Raw genomic sequence first — 18618 nt, forward strand, 5'->3', positions numbered from 1 at the left:
TCTTCTGTACAAACTGGGTTAGTTTCCAAGGCAAAATTAATGAAACGTATGAAAAACAGTAAAACAGCTTCTGAAGAGCTTCTTCTTTGTGTCTTGAGGATGAGTAATACTGCAACATTATGCTGAGGCTGATAAGGTACTCCCCTTCTATCTTCCCAAACTGGGAACTACTCTTTACAGGATAGTATCAAAATATACACACATTTTAAAGTTAAAATAAATACTTTAAGTTAATAAAAATTAAAGGGTGCTTTCAATTACAACAGTTATTCACCTATAGGTCACAGTATGAATTTAAAAATAGGAAGCAAACACTTTTTAAGTATTTGACAAGAATATATATATATATACCTTAGTAAGCTGGGCCAGAGAAATAGATGCAGAAGAGTCATCAATCTGTTCACAAAAAATTAAACACATATTCAAGTTCTACAGTCAAAACACAACAACAGTTAACCTCTACTATAGTCTGAATGCCTGCACTACATCCCCCTGAGTGTCACCCAAAGGAAATCCCAACCCAGTGTAATTTGCATTTATTGAAAACAAAGTCCAAATCTATGATGGCTTAAGAGTATCTACGTGCTTATGAGAAGAAATTAAAATAACCAACCCCACTGGAGATCTACTTATTGTTTAGAATATCTCAGAGAGGGACCTCTTTCAAAACGGTAATGGGAAGTTGTCAATTTTCAGCTAAAAAGAATTTAAAAAAATATTTAAGTTTATTGAGGAAGAAGCATCACTCCAGGTAACATAGTATTAGTGTAGTTTGCAAATGAATCAGTGAATGTCTCTCATCATTTCTATATGCACACAGTGATGATTCTGTGAACCCAGAGCTGCCTGTCATAATGAAGGCCATCCCCAGCAGCCCCAAAACACACACTGCCCCTCCTGTCAGTACCCCAATAAACCCAAATAAACCCAAATAAAAGCCAATCTAGAACAGCAGCCACAACCTGTCACTTCTTCTGGAGAAAAACCAACTGCTTAAATAATTTAAATAAAGTTGTTTGTAATGATAGAGTAGACTATAAAAATTGAAAACCTGATTTCTTGTATGTTACTAGACCATAGGCCCTAGCACCCAAATCAGTGAGAATTTAGATGATTCCTTGCAATCAGACCAAACCTGATCTTTAATAGCAGCCCAGTGCTAAATGAACAAAGGAAATTGCAAAGCATACTCCTGATGATAAAAACATGGATTCAGAGCACAAGCCTGGAATTTTTGTCTCCATTTTTCTCCTCCCAGCTGCCTATGGAGCAGCTCTCAGGAATGACATCCTCAAGCTAGGAGCCAGAGAGCTAGTGCTGAAAAGCAGCTTTGCCACAAGTAAAAAGGTTAATAACTCGATCTACTTCCTTCTGCAGTATATTGAATTTTATCATGCCACGAGCAGCACTTGAGCTAGCACAACAGTACCACAAAGATACCTGAATCACTGCTTACTACATCTAACTTGCTCAAAACCAGAATAAAATTTCACAATGTGAACTGAACAGCTTTCCAAGAAGTCACTAAACAGGTCAGCAAAGAGATTAAAACCTTTCCTTAAAAAAGGTCTTGTCCTTTACTACCAAATGTAGCAGAGAATTCAAGGGAACAGTTTAGCAGACTGCAGAAAAGCACTTCCATGCACAAGATGATTCCTCACGCCACTAAGCTGTTCCTGTTCTGTTTTCAGGAAAGCACACACAGTACCCCTGCATTACTGACTACAGAGCTCTTGATGCTTTGAAGAGGAACACAGAGATCTAGACAAAAAGACCTTCATTCCACTGCAAGCTGTACCACAAGATTCACCTCTCCTCCTTCCAGAACGCTTTGTACCTAGTTCAGTTCAAAAGGAGGTCTGCACAAGCATTTTGAAGCTTCATGCTCCATACGCCACTCCTTTACACATGAAAAAGCAGACCAGTGTTTTCTCAGGGCAAGCACAGCTATAATTTTGTGTTTTTTCAGAAACAAACAAGAAATTAGGAAAGCTTTAGCATTAAAGCTTTCTAGTACTGGCCAGGAACTGAAACACAGTCAATAAACTATTAATTCTTCTGTTTTTTCAGGAAGCTGCTATTATACAGCCTGCAGGCAACAGTCTAATTTCTTAAAGGAGGTGATACTGAACAGTTACCAGAAGCAGCAAACAGAGAGTTAATGTACTCATCAGTGCATTTGCCCATGGACATCCTTCAACCATCCTATAGTTTTTTCCAATTTTTTTCCTTTTAGATTTCTACTGAAGTATTTCCTGGCAGTCCCTCAAAATGGTCAAGTAGAAACAACATCTCTATGAATTTGCAGGCAACCCTAGGATAACACTGCAGAAGTACTGTTAAAAAAACCACAACACAACCAGAAAAAGTAACCCCCAAGCCCTAAACTCGACGGCCGTGTTTTAACTCCCATGTCGGGCAGCAGACTGAACAGGAACTAACAGGAAGCCAAGTGGGCAAGAGGACAGGAAAGAGGAGGAAAAGGCTGATCTCAGTGCTGGAGTGCCACACTGAGATGACAGGGCCTTCCCCAAAGGCAAGCTTGGCTGCACACAAGGTCAGCCAGGGAGGCTGCAGCTGTGTCCCTGGTGCTGGCCCCATGAGCACAGCTCAGCCCTTCCACAGCCACCGACCTACAGCAGAAAGGTTCCTGCCCTGCTTTGGCTGGCATGGCAGCTGCCACAACAGTATGACAGTGAAAAAGTACTAAAAAGAAGAAGCTTTTGTGCATCCATTAAAAAAAGAAAACTGATTTTAACTCTGCAGCTTTACTCTCCATCAATAACTGACAAGATTCCTAATGATTTACTCCAACTGCACAAGCCCCAGCTTCTGCTCTGAAATACATGCAGAAATATTTGTGTTTAAAAAAAAAAAAAAAGAAGAAGCAAACAATCCCCCCACACCAAGACCTGAATTAACTTTAAGAATAAACTCTTTGTGTTCCTAGCCCCAGAAGCTGCTGAGGCTGCAGGGCTTTTCCAGTGAGAGAGGGCCTGTACAGAGGGATACAAGGCTTCCACCCTCCCAGACCAGGGACAGTCAGAGCACACCAGGGAATGGCTTTGCTTTTCCTTTCCTGCTGTTAGTTCTCACTCACACTGTTTTCCCTCCCACTCTGGGATTTCTCCTTTTTTCTTTTCGACACATCTACGTTAGCTTATGGTAAGATGCTACTGAGCAATGTAATACAGACATGCCAGGGAACACACGAGGCTAAAAGAATGTTAACTTTATTTATGAACATGTGGTTTGTGTTTATACACATGCTAGTAAACAAAAAGAAAAAGAACTGTTTTCAAGAAATAAAAACCCATCTGAATTAGATCAAATACTATAAACGTGGTTTACATAAATGCATTACATTAACTGCTAGGGTCACTGGGCCAGTGCAACTAACTCCAACTCACAATGAGAGGCATTCATCTCCGAAAGGAATTGCAATCAATCAGCAACAGAATTATGGATGTTACATTTAGTGGTTTTAGACCTACACACAGTAAGTTTGCAATTTGAAGTTGATTGTTTCCATGGGAACCAGAGGCTGCATTCTTCCCAGAACGCAGCCCCAGAGTTCAGGAATTTCTAGATTAAGTTATCCTAGTAGCTGACCAAGTGATCAGAACCAATGATCCAGGGTTAGTGTAATGCCTCACACCAGTCTAGTGAAGGAGAAGCAGTTATACTTAAAATAAAGATAAAAAACAAACCCCACCAAATAGTACTTTGATACTCTAAGGACTATTGGAAAAGCACAGTTGCACACAGTACTGACCCAAGTGGCACACCAAGGTCTAGCCCATCACCAGGCACGGATTTCCGTGTGGGATTATATGTTAGCAGCAGTACAAGTGTTTGCAAAGCTGAAGGAAATGCTGCCCCTTTTTCAAATGTGAATTCCAAGTGGTGGTATACTAAAGAAAGGCTTAACCTTTGGGAATTACAGCAGCAGCCAGCCCTGGAGTCACCCAGACCCAAAAATGTGCTGCAGGCAGGAGTTAAGAAAAGTGACAGGGATTTCACTCCCAATGCCCCAGGCTCTAACTTGGTGCCAAAATTTGTGATACATATTGTCATTTGCAGACAAACTGTTGAACTAAACTGCTTTACCAGATAAAGGGGAAAGAATCAAATGTAGAACTTTAGAATACCACTCTGTGTAGCAGCGATATTGAAATTCACGTCAGGCTATCAAAGACATTTCTGTACTCAGGAGGGCCCGAACAATATCACTTCAATTACACAGTTTCAGGAACAAATACCCAAATAGTTAAGGACATAAGAAGGACTCATTTAGCTGCACAGAACTGTCCTGAAAACATCTGGGATATTCTGGGTTTGGTATTTGTTTGAACCCCCAAGTCAAAAGTAAGGAACAGCACCAAGTTTCACAATAATGATTTCTCAGTGGTTTTTGATAACATTTTCAAAAACCATTAGGCAAAAAAAAGGTATTTAAAAACAAAAGCTAAGTGATACAATGTGAAAATGGCAAAAAATACACTCCAAACAGTTTTTATTGCAAGAAACAAAAAGCACACAACAACCTATACAAACATACATATCACTAGCTATAGACAGACAGATGTAGAACATGGCACCATGTTCAGTGTGCAAACCTCGAGCCTACAGGATCTGGAAACGATCATACATTATCTGTACAACACAGAGTCATACAGGAGAGATTCTGGCATATTCAATATGAAATACAATGCATTACTAGGCACAAATACCAATATTCACATTAGAACTCTGCAAATGATGGCATTACCCAGTTTTTACTATGCTGAATCAAATACAATGTATTTACAACATACACTAGGTTTTACTGGAAAATATATTAACTTAGCGTTTGGCAAATTAATAAAAGGCTGCATTGTTTAGAACTAAGTGCAGTGTGTAGGAAAAAAAGTGTGAGATTGTGTTTTTACATACTGCTTTTGATGTTCCACTCACTGGCTCACTTCGACTTCTAGAAGAAGAAATAAAGGTGATCAGAATGTAAAACAAATCACTTGTACCCAACACAAGATTGCAGAACCTGAACATCACATTATGCTCCAATACCCTAGCGAACATAGACATTTATTTGTAACATAAACTGTTCTCCCTTGGTACATTTGGTGCAACTAAAAAACTCCCCCAAATCACATTTCTACATTGTCACAAATTACTCAAGACTTACAGATCTAGAACACAACAGTGCAAGAGGAAGTCATGAGACATTTTGTCTCTGCTCTCAAAGTATCAAATCCATGAAGTCTGTACTAGAATTCTGTGTTCTCAAATAATCAATCCCCAAGGCATGGGGCAGCTTTGGCCAACATGTACATCCCTGGAAAGGCACACAGGTACCAGGTACAGGGCTTCAGTTTCTGTGAAGAACAGTGATAATCTACAAGTGCAAGTTTGCTCAAGTGAAAAACACAGTCACATGACAAAGGGGCAACATAACAGTGTCAGCAGCACTGAACAGTGCTACAACAGTGTTTCTTTGTGGAAGCCCAAGCACTGTGTTCAGAGATCTACTATATTTAGCCATCAAAGTGCCAAAATATTAAACATGTTACATATGCTATATTGACTAAAAGTAGTAGTAGAAATGTCACCTGAAAGTAGTTTCTAGGATTTTGTGCGATTTAGGAGTCCTGTGACAAAAAAAAAGGTCTTAATTGCCAGAATTTGCTATAAGATAATCTTGAATACGTTACAATATTTTAGGAAATATGTATTACATTTGAAAACTTGCTGAGATTCCACATACTCGCTGGTCTGGACCTGCATGCTCCTCATCATGAACCACACATGCAGCCACTGAGAGAGCCAACAAACAATCCACGCATCATCCAAAGAGTCCCATGAGCAGAAGCAATGCAAAGGCTGCTGGGGAGTTCACATGCCAATGGAGAGGCTCAGCTTCCTGCCACTGCTGAACACCCCCAGGTTCCCAATTATACCTCCTGAAGGTGAGGAGGTACACGGAAATAGCTTTGGATTACCACACTAGAGTTGCTCCAGCCATTCACTGCAAGGTGAGTAATGCCTTCCTGAAGGCCTCTCACCATTCCAGCAGACATTCCCCATCCCCAAACATTAACCACCCTGCCAGTGCTTTCTGCAGTGTTTCCAGTGGGGAACAGAAGGCTCATCTGCCTGGGTAATTTTCAACTCTACCACAGCAGTGCTGTTCTTGACTGATCCCCCACAGCAGCAGTGACAGAATCCTTGCTGCCAGCTTTGATTCTCTGGAAGGCTCTAAGCACCAGGCGAGGTGCACTGGCAGGACAGCACTCAGCTGAAAGGAGCCCCAAAGCAAGGCTGTGTTTACAGGCACAAAGCTGTGGGGGCTTTGTGCCTGGGAGGAGGGAGAGCTGGGAAGCACTGCACCAGCTCCTGCAGTAACATGGCCCAAGGTTACGTGCAGAGCCACATCCATTCAGGGGTTTTGGCTTGCAAATGGCTCATGGGTACCAGGATGCTGCTGTATTGTTTGTTCAAGACACACTGTAACTCCTCAGGGTACTTTCCTGAGAACCAACTTTAGAAAGACATGGCAAAACCACAAGCTAATAATATCTCCTGCTGGTGGTGAAGAGGCATGGCTTTAAGGTTGAAAAACATGCCCATTCCAACAGAGCTGATGTGGCTATTATAGATCTGGACTGTATGAAAAGATCAATGCAGCCATAATCCTGGAGTCAGGATTGCATTTGAGTCTCTGTGATTTTAATCAATACCGAGGACAGAGACTCAGGTGTAAACCTCAGAAATACAGAACTAAAATATGGAGCCCAGATCCCAGCTCGGGTACAGACAGACTCAGAAAGGTAACCAGGACATTTGGTAATATGCTAAACTACCTCTGAGATTTGAATTTGGACAGGATTAACTGTTTACTCATGGTACTTGCACAAAAGCCAGTACCCTTTAGGGTATGGTTCTTTTTCTCTTGCCTCAAACAGATACTGTGTGTTTAGGAAACACACAGGAATCACTTAGGAATGGGACTCCTTGTTTGCATGGCTCACCAGCTGGCAACCCTTGGTCTTTCCTCTATGACTACTACATAACACCCCCACATCTGAGGCAGAAAAATACCTGTCATATCCTGCCCCACCTCCCCCAAATGCAGGTGACAGTCTGACACCCAGAATCAAACTCTTTTGAGATGTGAACAAATGCTAAGTTCATAAATGTCTACCTGTCTGTTAAAAAGACAGACACATATTATAAGGAATCTCCCCATGAAGAGGAAAAGGAATCTCAGAAAATTTGAATCGCAGAAAAATAAACTCCAAACCAAGCTCAACAGAATCATCTCCAAAGTTACCACTGCTGGTGTATGAACACCGAAATCTAAGTCACACTGAAAGCTACCCCCTGACTACAAACACCAGCAGCAGTTTTAAGAAGCGAGTTACAGCCCCAGTGCCTCTGCAGTGCTGCCAGGGACAGGGTGGGCACAGCGACCCCTCCCAAACAAGAGAAGGCTTGCTGGACTTACATAACGTATGTTTTGCTGGTAGCTTTAACTCCTCCAATGGGGATTCTCCTCACAATCACCGATGAGTTCTTGGGAATCAGAGCACTATCATCGGTGTATTCTGGAAACAACACCAATACAGAAAAGACATTAAATACATTCTTACAAACTGACTAATATGTAATTACAGAGCACTTTCGAGAACCCCTTTACAGATCTAAAAGCAACATTTTATACATAACATCAAGCTTTCATCCTCTAACACACCAGCAGCACCCGTTCAAGGAATCTTCAGGTTTGATTATCAAGCACAAGCAGCAAAATAATTTTCAGTTTTTAAAGTTAGTTTGAATGCCAGGAGCAAAATGGTTTCAAATTACACTAAAGCAGAGTCTGATAATGCATGAGGTTTTTCCCTGTTCTGTTTTAAGCTGGTTTTGCTTCTGTCTAGCTACGAAACCAAGAGATCTCTGGAGAAAAACAAACCAAAGCTGAGCCTCACCTGCATAAAACAGATTGTAAAGTCTGTGAGCACTTGTCCTGAACAAACCAGGCACCAGCTAAAGCAGGGAAACTCTGCAGCACTCTTGACATGCTTTCAGCTTGTTAAGTACACCTGACTCCCCTCTGCTGCCCTGCTCAGGCCTGACAGAACAGCAGAGGCACCAGCTCTGTACTTGGAGCTGCACCATCCCCAGCCAGGCTGGGCAGCTGCTCAGGGCCTGACAGAGAAATGCAACTGCAAGTGACAGCATTGGAGTTTGGAGCACAAACACCTGTGGGTTCTGAGCCTGCTTTCACAAGCAGAACAGGCTCAAACTAAAGTGGTACCTCCTCCCTTAAACTCACGATCCAGTCTCAATTAACCAAAGGAACACAAGTTCTTTCCACTCACTCTCTAGAGAAGACAGACTCAAACAAAATGACTTCTGAAGTCTTGAAAAGCCTTTGGAAAACAGCATGTGCCTGGAGCCATCCCTGCTCTGCCTGGGCCTGTACTGTGCTGTTTGTCTAAAAAGAAGAAAAGCCCCCTGACCTTTTACATAAGGCCCAAACAAAAACCCAATTCTCAGACACTTTGAATAAACTTAAAAGGCAAAGCCCTCTTCATAAGAATGGTTTTTATATGGAACTTACACAGGCTGTATATGACTAAATATTGTAAAGCACCATGAGAAGTCCTTCCCTGTGATGTGCCTGCACTGTTACTTATTCCAATCCCTTACCTCTGCAGACTGAATTAAAGCACTGGTCTGAAACCTAGCACTGTTATGTATCTAGTCAAGCTTTGTCAGGATGAGTTTGCTTAGTGATCACACACAAAATATGAGTATCTCACAATTTATGCTCAATTTTTCAGTATATTATTCCTACAGGCAAGAACCTCCCTTAGACCAAAACACACCTAGCAGAAGACATCACTTCAACCATGAAATTAAAGTTTTACTTCTATTTCCAGCTAACAGAACATTTCTTCAGAAAACTGAGAAATCACTTAGCTGAAACTAATTCCTGATCGTTCCCCCAGGGAACCAAACAGTGAGACTCCTCTGGACTGCAGAGCAGTTGAAAAGTGTGGGTGAAAGGACTAGCAGTGCCAGAAACAGCAGCTCTTACAGAAGCCACATCCTGACACAAGCCCTGGAGCTCTGCTCCTCACACAGCCACCTGCCAAAGAAGCCACATCGGGACTTTCTGATGGAGAAGGAGCTCAAGCAGTGCTGAGGCTGAGACAAACACCTGGAAGATGGTGCCAGCTGCAGTTCTAGAAGCCCAGAGCAGCTGTTTCTCCTTGTGCCTGTCCCTGTCTCTCCATGGCTCCACACCTCAAGGTGAGGAGTGAGGCCAGCTCCACAGAGCTACTGCTCACACGTGTCCAAGCAGAGCTCCAACAGAAACGCTCCAAGCTGCAGGCAGCAGCATTGTTCATTCCCACTCCCATACAGCTCAAACTTGTCTTACCACCAGTGATGGTGGTAAATGGAATGGCTACTGGAATTTCTCAATCTGAGCTGTGATTAAAAGCACCCAACTAACACAAAATGACTGTAAAAACAAAGAAAGATCTGGATATTAAAGCTTAGAGCAGAAGAGACACAACAGTTTAAAACTTGCTGTTTATCCTACAAGAAAATAGTAGCTTGAAAGAGTCCAGATAATGAAGTATTTCAAGGCATGAATGGAGGCAGACTAGTTAGTCAGCTGACTGCTGCCTCACACTGACACAGAAATCTGACATCAACTACTGCATTAGTGTCCACAACCTTCTTACAGCTACGTGCAAAGAGCTCAGATTTGCTGGCAAGTTTATGCTGCTTCATACTGAATGAGCAAATTAAAACCCCCACTTTTTAATTTATCTATTATAAGAATTTCTGCTAGTCTTAATAATTTGTGTTTATGCATGCTATAAACAAGTTACTGACAAAAGTTCCCAGGTTATTTTCTGGCCTGCTTTCATTCATGGTTTTATCTGCCAGCATTGCCCAGACAGCTCTGAGCCCTCTGAGAGGTTTTTCACTCAGGTGGAGTACAGAACTCACCAGGAGTCCTGGGAATGCAAGCCAAGGTGTGCCAGGGCAGGAAAAAGCCTTGCTAAGCAGCTGCTGGGGTAGGATGTGCAGGTAAGAGCTGCAATGGCTGCCAACATGCCAGAACACAGGGAATTCCCTGGAACACGTTTTCTCCCTAGACAGGATTTAACTCTGCTCTTATCACCACCACTGGCTCACTTTGGGACAAGCCACTGCTGTAGCTGGCTGCGAAAGCAGCCTTGAAACTTGCAGAGCAACAGACGGCGGCACTCGCGTTGCATTTTCTGCTTCCCCCAGAGCAGGAATCCCTGATCTGGAACGAGCCGGCTCAGGAGGTCACAGAGCCCAGGGGATCTCCAGGGCACTGTTTCCACAGCACTGTGCCCCACCAGAGCCCCTGCCCTGCTCTGGAGGGATGAGTCCATCAAATCCACCAGCTCCCAATCATTAATCGCATTACAGCACCTGGCCCTGCTGGACGGTGCTCTGGGCTCTGCTGTGCTGCCAGCTGGGGCTGAACTGGTGGGGCACTGGTCTGCCTCAAAGCCATTCAGCCAGCCCACACCAGCTCACAGCAAACTTTGGGGCTCATTTGCTTTGTATTTTGCCCTGTATTTTGCCCATTTCCCAAGTGTTCTGTTTCAGAATGGCACAGCACAGGAAAGAGCACTCAAGAATCCTCAGTTGTGGAGCATGAAACTCTTCTACAATATTCTAGGAACACCTGTTACAGAAGACAGGTAAAATAATCCAGATCCAATGAAATGGAGGCGAGTTTAAAAGCACCAATCTCTTTAGAGAACATGCCTTGATAGCAGGTATGGAATAGGAGCCCCATACATAAAACAGGTCCTGCCCACTCATTTTGCATTCCCAGGATCTTACACAGTCCATCAGATCCCTTCTTCCCACCCATATTTCAAATCCTGTGTACTTTGGGCCTATATTAGCAGTTCTCCTATTACTAGCTTTCCATTAGGAAAAGTAACAGATTCAGAACTGTAAAAGCTTCCAGGATCTTGGACCAATCATGGCTCACTTTGTTCTTTCCAAAGATCATTTTAACATTTACTCAGGACTCCTGAATACACAAAGTTAAAAAACCCCAACACTTACGAGCACACATAAGAATTCCTAACATCCCACTTAGGTAGAATATCCCGGTCTAGTTGTTATTTTAATTTCTGCAGGTTAATTTAAGCATTTACATCTGATTAATAAAAACTGAGATTCACATTTATGCATGTGAACCAAAGATTTGACAGATACAGATTTTGGAAATACATTCTCTAGCTATGCTCTGCAAACCACAGAGGGATTTTTGCCCTTTCACATGGAAAACACCCTTAGGAAAGCTTCAATAAGCATCTGTATCACTAATATAGAATTTAAAATGATGTATTTTACATAGTTACATATTTATAATTTGATACTCATTTTTTAGAGGTTAAAGTGCAACACGGCCTGCCCAGCAGACCCAGGACCATCCTTTTTTAACTTCAGCTTCTAGTGAGGCAAAGCCCTTTCCTTCCCTGGACGCTGGTTACATGTGAACACAAAGTAACACCCTGGTAAATCTGGTACCATGGATGCTGCAGGAATACTTTATGATTGGACATTTACAAACATCTTTCTTCTCTTACAACTTTTAAAGGAAAAAACTACTGAGACACAGAACCACAGGGTGGGGAAAGAAAAAGGTTTAACGTTGCAGGAATGAAAATACAATTCTTTTTATTTCTGAAAAGTCACACTCCGAAGTCTTTAATCACATTCAAACTTATCAGGATGGAAGATGACCAAACTGAAGCATCATAGTAACACAAGCCCATACTCACATCACAGAATCAAGCACTATTTATTAGATTTAAGAGAATTTATGACTCCCCAAAGAACATATATTCACTGTAAACATGTATTTCTTACATATATTCACTGTAAATGTTCTGCCATAAAACTTCAAGACTGCCCTGATACAGCAAGCACTATGTGCCAGGAAGAAAAAAAAAAGAAAACAACAAAACAACATTAAACAAGAATGATGAAATGATGCTCAGCAGTATCCAAACTACGGTGCCTTTTGTTTGGAAAACTTACATTAACAGGAATTCCCCAGAGTAATTTTACTACACAGAACGCTGATTGTGCGAGAGGCTTTAAGGGTCTGCAGAAATTGTAACTCAGGGATACACTCGATACAAATTGTTGCTTCCAAGCAATTATTGCAAGGGGCACTTGCTTTCAATGAAAGGCGGGTAAAAAAGGCAGCAAAGCACCTTCCAATGAAGGGGGGCAAAGAGAAATTGAGGACAAAGTTCAGTCATCAAACACACTTTTCTTCCCTCATTCAAATGAGCCATGCGCTATACTCCTTGTGCTAACCTTCGCATTTCTCTGCCAGATTTCAAAGAAAGCTGGCAGGTTTGTTATGGTCACACATCCTGCCCCCCACCTCCCCCATTTTACCTACAACTCCAAGAAACCCAAACTTTTGCAGCACCTCCGGACGCAGAACTGCTCGGAGGGTGCTGTGAAAGCAGCAGCTACAAAGGAACAGCTCCGAGCCCACAGCAGCCACCGCTCCATCACCGCTGCCCCCGAACCCCACGCACCTTCTTTGGTCTGCGCGTTGGTGATCTGCAGGTCGCAGTCGGCCGCCTTCAGCTTCTCCCGGCCCATGATCTGGCGCTTGAGGTCGCTCAGGGAGATGTGCAGCCCGTCGAAGGTGACCGTGTCATAGTTGAGCTTGGAGGAGAACTTGTAGTGCACGCACGACATGGCGGGGCGCGGGCGGTGCCCGCTCTGGCGCGGCGGGGCCGCGGGGGTCGGGCAGGGCCCGCGAGGGCCGGGGCGGCGGCGCTGGGGCGGCGAGCGGCGCTCAGAGCCCGCGGCGCTGCGCCATGGCCGGGCCGCGGCCTCAGGGCTCGGGGCTGGGCAGGCCTCAGCTCTCCATCGTGGCGAGCCCGCGGCCCCCGCCCCGCAACGACCGCGGCCCTCGGCGAGCGCGGCGCGCCCGCCCGGCTCCTGCTCTCGGCCCCGCTCGACCCGGGCCGGGCCCCGCTCGGTTCGGGCTCGGCTCGGGCTCGGCTCGGGCTCGGCCTCACTTGGTTCGGGCTCGACTAAGACTCGGCCCCGCTCGGCTCTGCCCGGCCCCGCTCGGTTCGGGTTCGGGCTCGGGCCCGCTCGGCCCGGTGCCGCCCCGCTCGCTTCAGGATCGGCCGCGCCCGGTCCCGCCCGGTCCGGCTCGGGCCCGCTCGGCCCAGTTCGGCCGCGATGGCGGCTCCCGCGGCCGCCCCTGCCCTCAGCGCTGCGCCGAGGGGTTTCCCGGCCGACACCGCACGGGCCGCGCGAGCATGCGCAGACGGAGCGCGTCAACCACGCCGCACGTGACCCGGCGCCGCGCGTGACACGCGGTCACGTGGGCGCGGCGGCCCCGCCCCCTGCCGCGAGCGCCCCCTAGCGGAGCGCGGGGCCTGCTCCCCTCATGGAGAGCAGGGACTGAGGTGAATATTGACTGTACAGCCCAAAAGAGTCACGGGCCGGGACTGAGGTGAATATCGACTGTACAGCCCAAAAGAGTCACGGGCCGGGACTGAGGTGAATATTGACTGTACAGCCCAAAAGAGTCACGGGCCGGGACTGAGGTGAATATTGACTGTATAGCCCAAAAGAGTCACGGGCTGGGACTGAGGTGAATATTGACTGTATAGCCCAAAAGAGTCACGGGCCGGGACTGAGGTGAATATTGACTGTATAGCCCAAAAGAGTCACGGGCCGGGACTGAGGTGAATATCGACTGTATAGCCCAAAAGAGTCACGGGCCGGGACTGAGGTGAATATTGACTGTACAGCCCAAAAGAGTCACGGGCCGGGACTGAGGTGAATATTGACTGTATAGCCCAAAAGAGTCACGGGCCGGGACTGAGGTGAATATCGACTGTACAGCCCAAAAGAGTCACTGGCTGGCTCTGGGCTTCCAGTCGCCATCGTGCCCTGCTTCAATCCCACTCCTTGCAATGTAGGCACTGCTGTCGTGTTCAACCTGTCTATTGAAACTTACTAACAACAGTATTGCACTTTAAAAAATATTTACTTTCTAGTTCGCAAATTTCTACACAGGAAACCTTTTGCCCACCAAGCTGCTGCATGGCTGTCTCAAGGAAATCTATCCAAAGACAAGTTAGTTTTCAAATAAAAATAGTGAAGCCTTGGAATAAACTCTTCTCATGCAAGGTTTTAGTCTAAGCTTGTGATCCCTGATTGCTGTGGGGAATTGGGCTCCACAGAACCTGCCTGGCTGCTCCCCAGGACACTTCAGCATAAAGGAACTGACGTGGGCTGATCTCAGCCTGGGCTGTGGGCTACGGCTGGGGACATGGACAGACAGGGACTGGGGACACAACTGGACAGGCTGGATGGGGTTTGGAGCATTCTGGGACAGTGGAAGGTGTCCCTGCCCGTGGCAGGGGATGGATGTCCTTTAAGGTCCCTTCCCACCCAAACCATCTCCAGGATCTGTCATCTTCCATGACTCCAGGATGTGTCACCAGCTCCTGGTTCAGGGAATGCTGCCATGCCCTGGACAAACCTGTCAGAGCCAAAGGAAAGGCCTGATGTGCCTGTTCCAGGCTGTTTCCTGCATGCGACAGAAATGCTCATGTCACATCAAGTGTCCTCAGCCACCCACATTCACAGCTTTAAAAAACAAAACATGAACTTCCTGATGAGGCAAAGCAATACCCTGTGGCTATTGGCAGGGCTGGGTTACTCTGAAAGCCAGAAAACACTAAAGCAGCGTTGAGGCTTGGTGGTCTCTGCACACCTGTGGGCACCAGGGCTGTTCTTGCAGCTTTAAATTAGTTCTGAAACTTTGAACTCTTTCACTTCAAATACATTCAGCTGTTAAATAAATAAACTGTTATAGCTGCTGTTTTCTAAGTTCTGCAAAACAACAAAAATGTGTTGGCACTTTTTAGGTCATGCTCAGACATTAGTTTAAAAAAAGAGCAATAAACAGAAACTATTTGCTGTAACATGGAGTTTCAGTGTTTACCATGATGGATTATTGGGAGCTGTGTGGGAGCTTCATCTCACTTAGTACTTTGCTGATTTCTAAGCAGTTTTATCTGAGCGCAGTTCTGCTGCTCAGAGCGCCTTCAGCTGAGCTTTGGTCTTTGCTGCTTTAATTCTCAAATACACACGTGCTTGACTTCTAGAGTCATAGAATAATAGTATAGTTTGGTTGGGAAAGGACCTTAAAACTCATCCTTTCCCACCCCTGCCATGGCAGGGACACCTTCCACTGTCCCAGGGTGCTGCAAGCCCCATCCAGCCCGGCCTTGGACATCTCCAGGGACCCAGGGGCAGCCCCAGCTGCTCTGGGCACCTGTGCCAGGGCCTGCCCACCCTCCCAATTGTTAGGGTACGATTCCTTCCCCTAACCCCATCTAATCCTGCCCTCTGGCCATCTAAGGCTATGACATTTGTTCCCAAGCCTTGGATTGAGGCTCCCACAGAATTGTCCCTGTTGTACAACTGGACTGTACAAAGAGGAACAAACAAAACTTCAAAGCCGAGCAGGACAAATCAGGTCTGGCACCTTCCCAGCCACACGGGCAGGTCTGCGGGATGAGCAGGCTGACAAGGTGGCAGGGTGTGGAGTTGTGTTTCCTTCTGCAGTCTGTTCTGTCAGCAGCAATGACTCCCCTTGTTTTCATCCTGTGACTTCAGCTGCGAGCTCTGCAAGAGGAGAGGAACTCACCTTGCCCTGAGCTCTCGGGGCTTGGGTGACCCAAGGTCCCAGCCCAGCTCAGGAGGGCCGAGGCTGAGCCCACAGGGCCAGTTCTGCTGGAACACCCAGGCTGCTCCCTCAGCCCCAGCCCAGTGCTGGGGGCAGGCACTGGCTAAAGCTAAGCTTTACTTAAGAGTGACTGATGGCTTCCCAGAGTTCCTACCAGCCTGCAATCAATCCATGAATGTTTGCCAGCTCCCTGAGGCTCAAGGGACTCAGAATTGAGGGAAACTGAAAGGGTTGTGCTGGAACACTGAAACAAATCCAGAAAGCTGCTTTTAGGTCATAGGTAAGGAACAAACAAGGAAGCAAACAAGCAAACCCAGCCTGTAATTACCCAGAGTCCAGGGAGCTGCTCCTCCTTGGCTTTGCTTACACCCTCCAGCACATCACTGACCCTGCTCACCCTTGTGGCCTGCTGGAAGGTGCTGACCCCATTTTCAGAGGGTCCCAACCCCCCCACTGCAGCTTGAGTTTAATACCCCCTGGACTAAGGAGAAGATTTACCCTACCAATGAGTCAGAAAGAAGATGAGAGCTCGTTCCTCGTCACAGAATGAATCAGGAGAGGTATAAACCCCTCCCTGTGTGAGCAGCATAAGAGTTACTATCAGAGTAAAAGGAGCTCTTCTATGATAATCAGAGCTCATTTACTCGGGAAGCCCTAAAGGCCATTGAGAGAGCTCCAGCAGCGTCCCCAAGGAGCCTGTCCCAGAGCAGGGCTGCTCCACCTGAGGATCCTGGCTCCACACCCCACAGTGATCACATCCTCTGGGGGCTGTCCCTGGGTGGTGACCCCAAATCAGAGCAGGATCTCCTCTGCAGAGGGCGTTCCTGCGGTCCCACCCCCGAAGGATGCCCGGAGATGGCTCAGTCTGGCTGGCACTGCCCACGGAGCCCTGTGCCCTGGCAGGGAGGGCAGGGAGCAGAGCCCGCAGCCCCGCCGGTCCTGGCGCTCCTTGTGCCCGCCTGTGGGCACAGAGGGGATTGCGCTGCTGGCGGGCACACCTCGCCTTCCTGCCGCAATCCAGAGGCTCTGGGAAGAGCCAGCTCGTTATCCCACCACCACCGGCACTGCCCGGCGTCACCTCCCAGCCTGATCCCCCTCGGTGCGGCAGCACCTTGCTTGATGAATTTCGAGTCACTGATTAAACTGCTGGGCAAAGAAAAGAGGAAATTAACTGACCATTGCTACCTCGGGAGAGGAGAAGCCCGACGCAATTTGCTTTTTATTTTAGCTTAGGCTTTTTTAACCAAGGAGAGCGAACCCTCCGCCCCCGTCCCCGCCTGCCACTAGAGGTCATTTGAGCACCGGGAGAGGGACCCGCGGCGGCTCCTGCCCTGGGCAGGGACACCTCCCACTGCCCCAGGCTGCTCCAAGCCCCGTCCAGCCTGGCCTGGGACACTGCCAGGGATCCAGGGGCAGCCACAGCTGCTCTGGGCACCTGTGCCAGGCTTCCCCACCCTTCCAGGGGGGAGTTTTTTCCTAATATCTAATCTAAGAGTTTGGAGCCATTCCCCCTTGCCATGTAAAAAGTCCTTTTCAGCTCTCTTGGAGTCCCTTTAGGCACAGAAAGGGGCTCTGAGGCCTCCTCAGAGGCTGAACAACCTTACAGCTGAAAAAGGCTCTGATGCCTGTTCTGGGTGGTTGTTTCTGTTCAGAAGGGCAGGAAATGTCCAGTCATGGACATCCAGCTCAGCCATGTCCCGTAGAAAATCAGCAAAGGTTCATGCCCAGCACAGCCCCGTGGCTGCCCCCAGTGCCCTGGCTCAAGCAGCCCCAGAGGCTCCCACGGGCACGGAGCAGCCGGGGCTGGGCTGTGTGTCCGAGCCCTCTGCAGAGAGCAAACACCTCTGGGCACCTCTGGGCACCTCTGGGCACCACTGGGCAGCTCCTGCGCTGCTCCCAGTGCCAGCAGCCCCCGTGGCAGCACCAGTGTGCCCATCCCTGTCAGCACTCTCACCCCTTCTGCCCAAGCTCCTCGCCTCCAACCTTTCTTGCTTCTGGAATCGCTGCCCTCTGTGCAGCCTCTCGTCTGCATCCATCCACTCACACACATCAAAGCAGCCCCAGCTTCCTTCCTCATTCTCAACTCCTCAATAGGTTTCAAACCAGAATTAATTAGCGGGATCAAAGGGCCCTTCTCGCTGTGCCCTGGAGCCCTCCCCTCCCAGCCAGGCTGGCTGCACACAGCAGCTATCACCGGCTGCAGATGCCGAGGATCAGCAGAGGGAGGGCCAAGCCCGAGCGCTGCTCCTCTGCAGCTCCCTGCGTGGCTGCACTAATCGCTCAGCAGACGCTGCTGACTTTGTGGAATTGGCTGGTGATGGGACCATGCTTGACTTTATCCCTGGATCCTGTCTGTCTTTGAGTCATCCTGGTTGTGAGTCACACAGCCGTTAATCCCTTGGAGATAAGGGCCTCATCCAGCTCTCTCCACGCAGGTACTGCTGCCTCTGCCTGCTCTTCAAACCGGGAATAAATCCGTGTGAGCTGAGGTTGTGGTGGGAGCACTCCAGGACACACTTGTGGGGTGTGCCATCTCGGTGCCACCTTGGGAGCCAGCCTCCCCAGAGCCAGGGCTCAGCCACTCCTGCTCAGCAGCCCCGGGGGCTCCTGTCTTCCCAGAACCGTTCACTACACTGCCTGTTCCTGCAAGGCCCTGGGATCTCCTCCCTTCCCCAGCACAGCCCTGCATCCCCAGGACCAGCAGGACCCCCTGTGCTGGTACACTGTCCCAGCAGGGGTGAGCTGAAATCCAGCTCGTGTGTGCCCTTCATTCTAACACCTTCCATGTGGCTGTCGGTACA

General features: G+C 47.4%; 1 protein-coding gene across 5 annotated transcripts in view; it reads right to left on the reverse strand.

Moving 5' to 3' along the window:
* Nucleotides 1-13389, reverse strand: part of RBBP6 (RB binding protein 6, ubiquitin ligase) — a 28134-nt gene extending 14745 nt beyond the window's left edge. For 2 of the 5 annotated variants that reach the window (XM_054643530.2, XM_054643525.2), the window contains exons 1-5: nt 12630-13389; nt 7505-7604; nt 5610-5648; nt 4936-4972; nt 352-396 (exon numbers count right to left, since the gene is read on the reverse strand). In XM_054643530.2, coding sequence (XP_054499505.2) covers nt 352-396; nt 4936-4972; nt 5610-5648; nt 7505-7604; nt 12630-12795 — 387 coding nt within the window. In that variant the 5' untranslated portion in view covers nt 12796-13389. Of the gene's footprint in view, nt 1-351; nt 397-4935; nt 4973-5609; nt 5649-7504; nt 7605-12629 lie in introns of those variants that run through there. The other 3 variants (XM_054643542.2, XM_054643527.2, XM_054643536.2) reach the window with 2 other exon arrangements.
* Nucleotides 13390-18618: the final 5229 nt, after the last annotated feature.

This window comes from Agelaius phoeniceus, chromosome 16 (genome assembly GCF_051311805.1).
Source record: "Agelaius phoeniceus isolate bAgePho1 chromosome 16, bAgePho1.hap1, whole genome shotgun sequence".
Taxonomy (NCBI): domain Eukaryota; kingdom Metazoa; phylum Chordata; class Aves; order Passeriformes; family Icteridae; genus Agelaius; species Agelaius phoeniceus.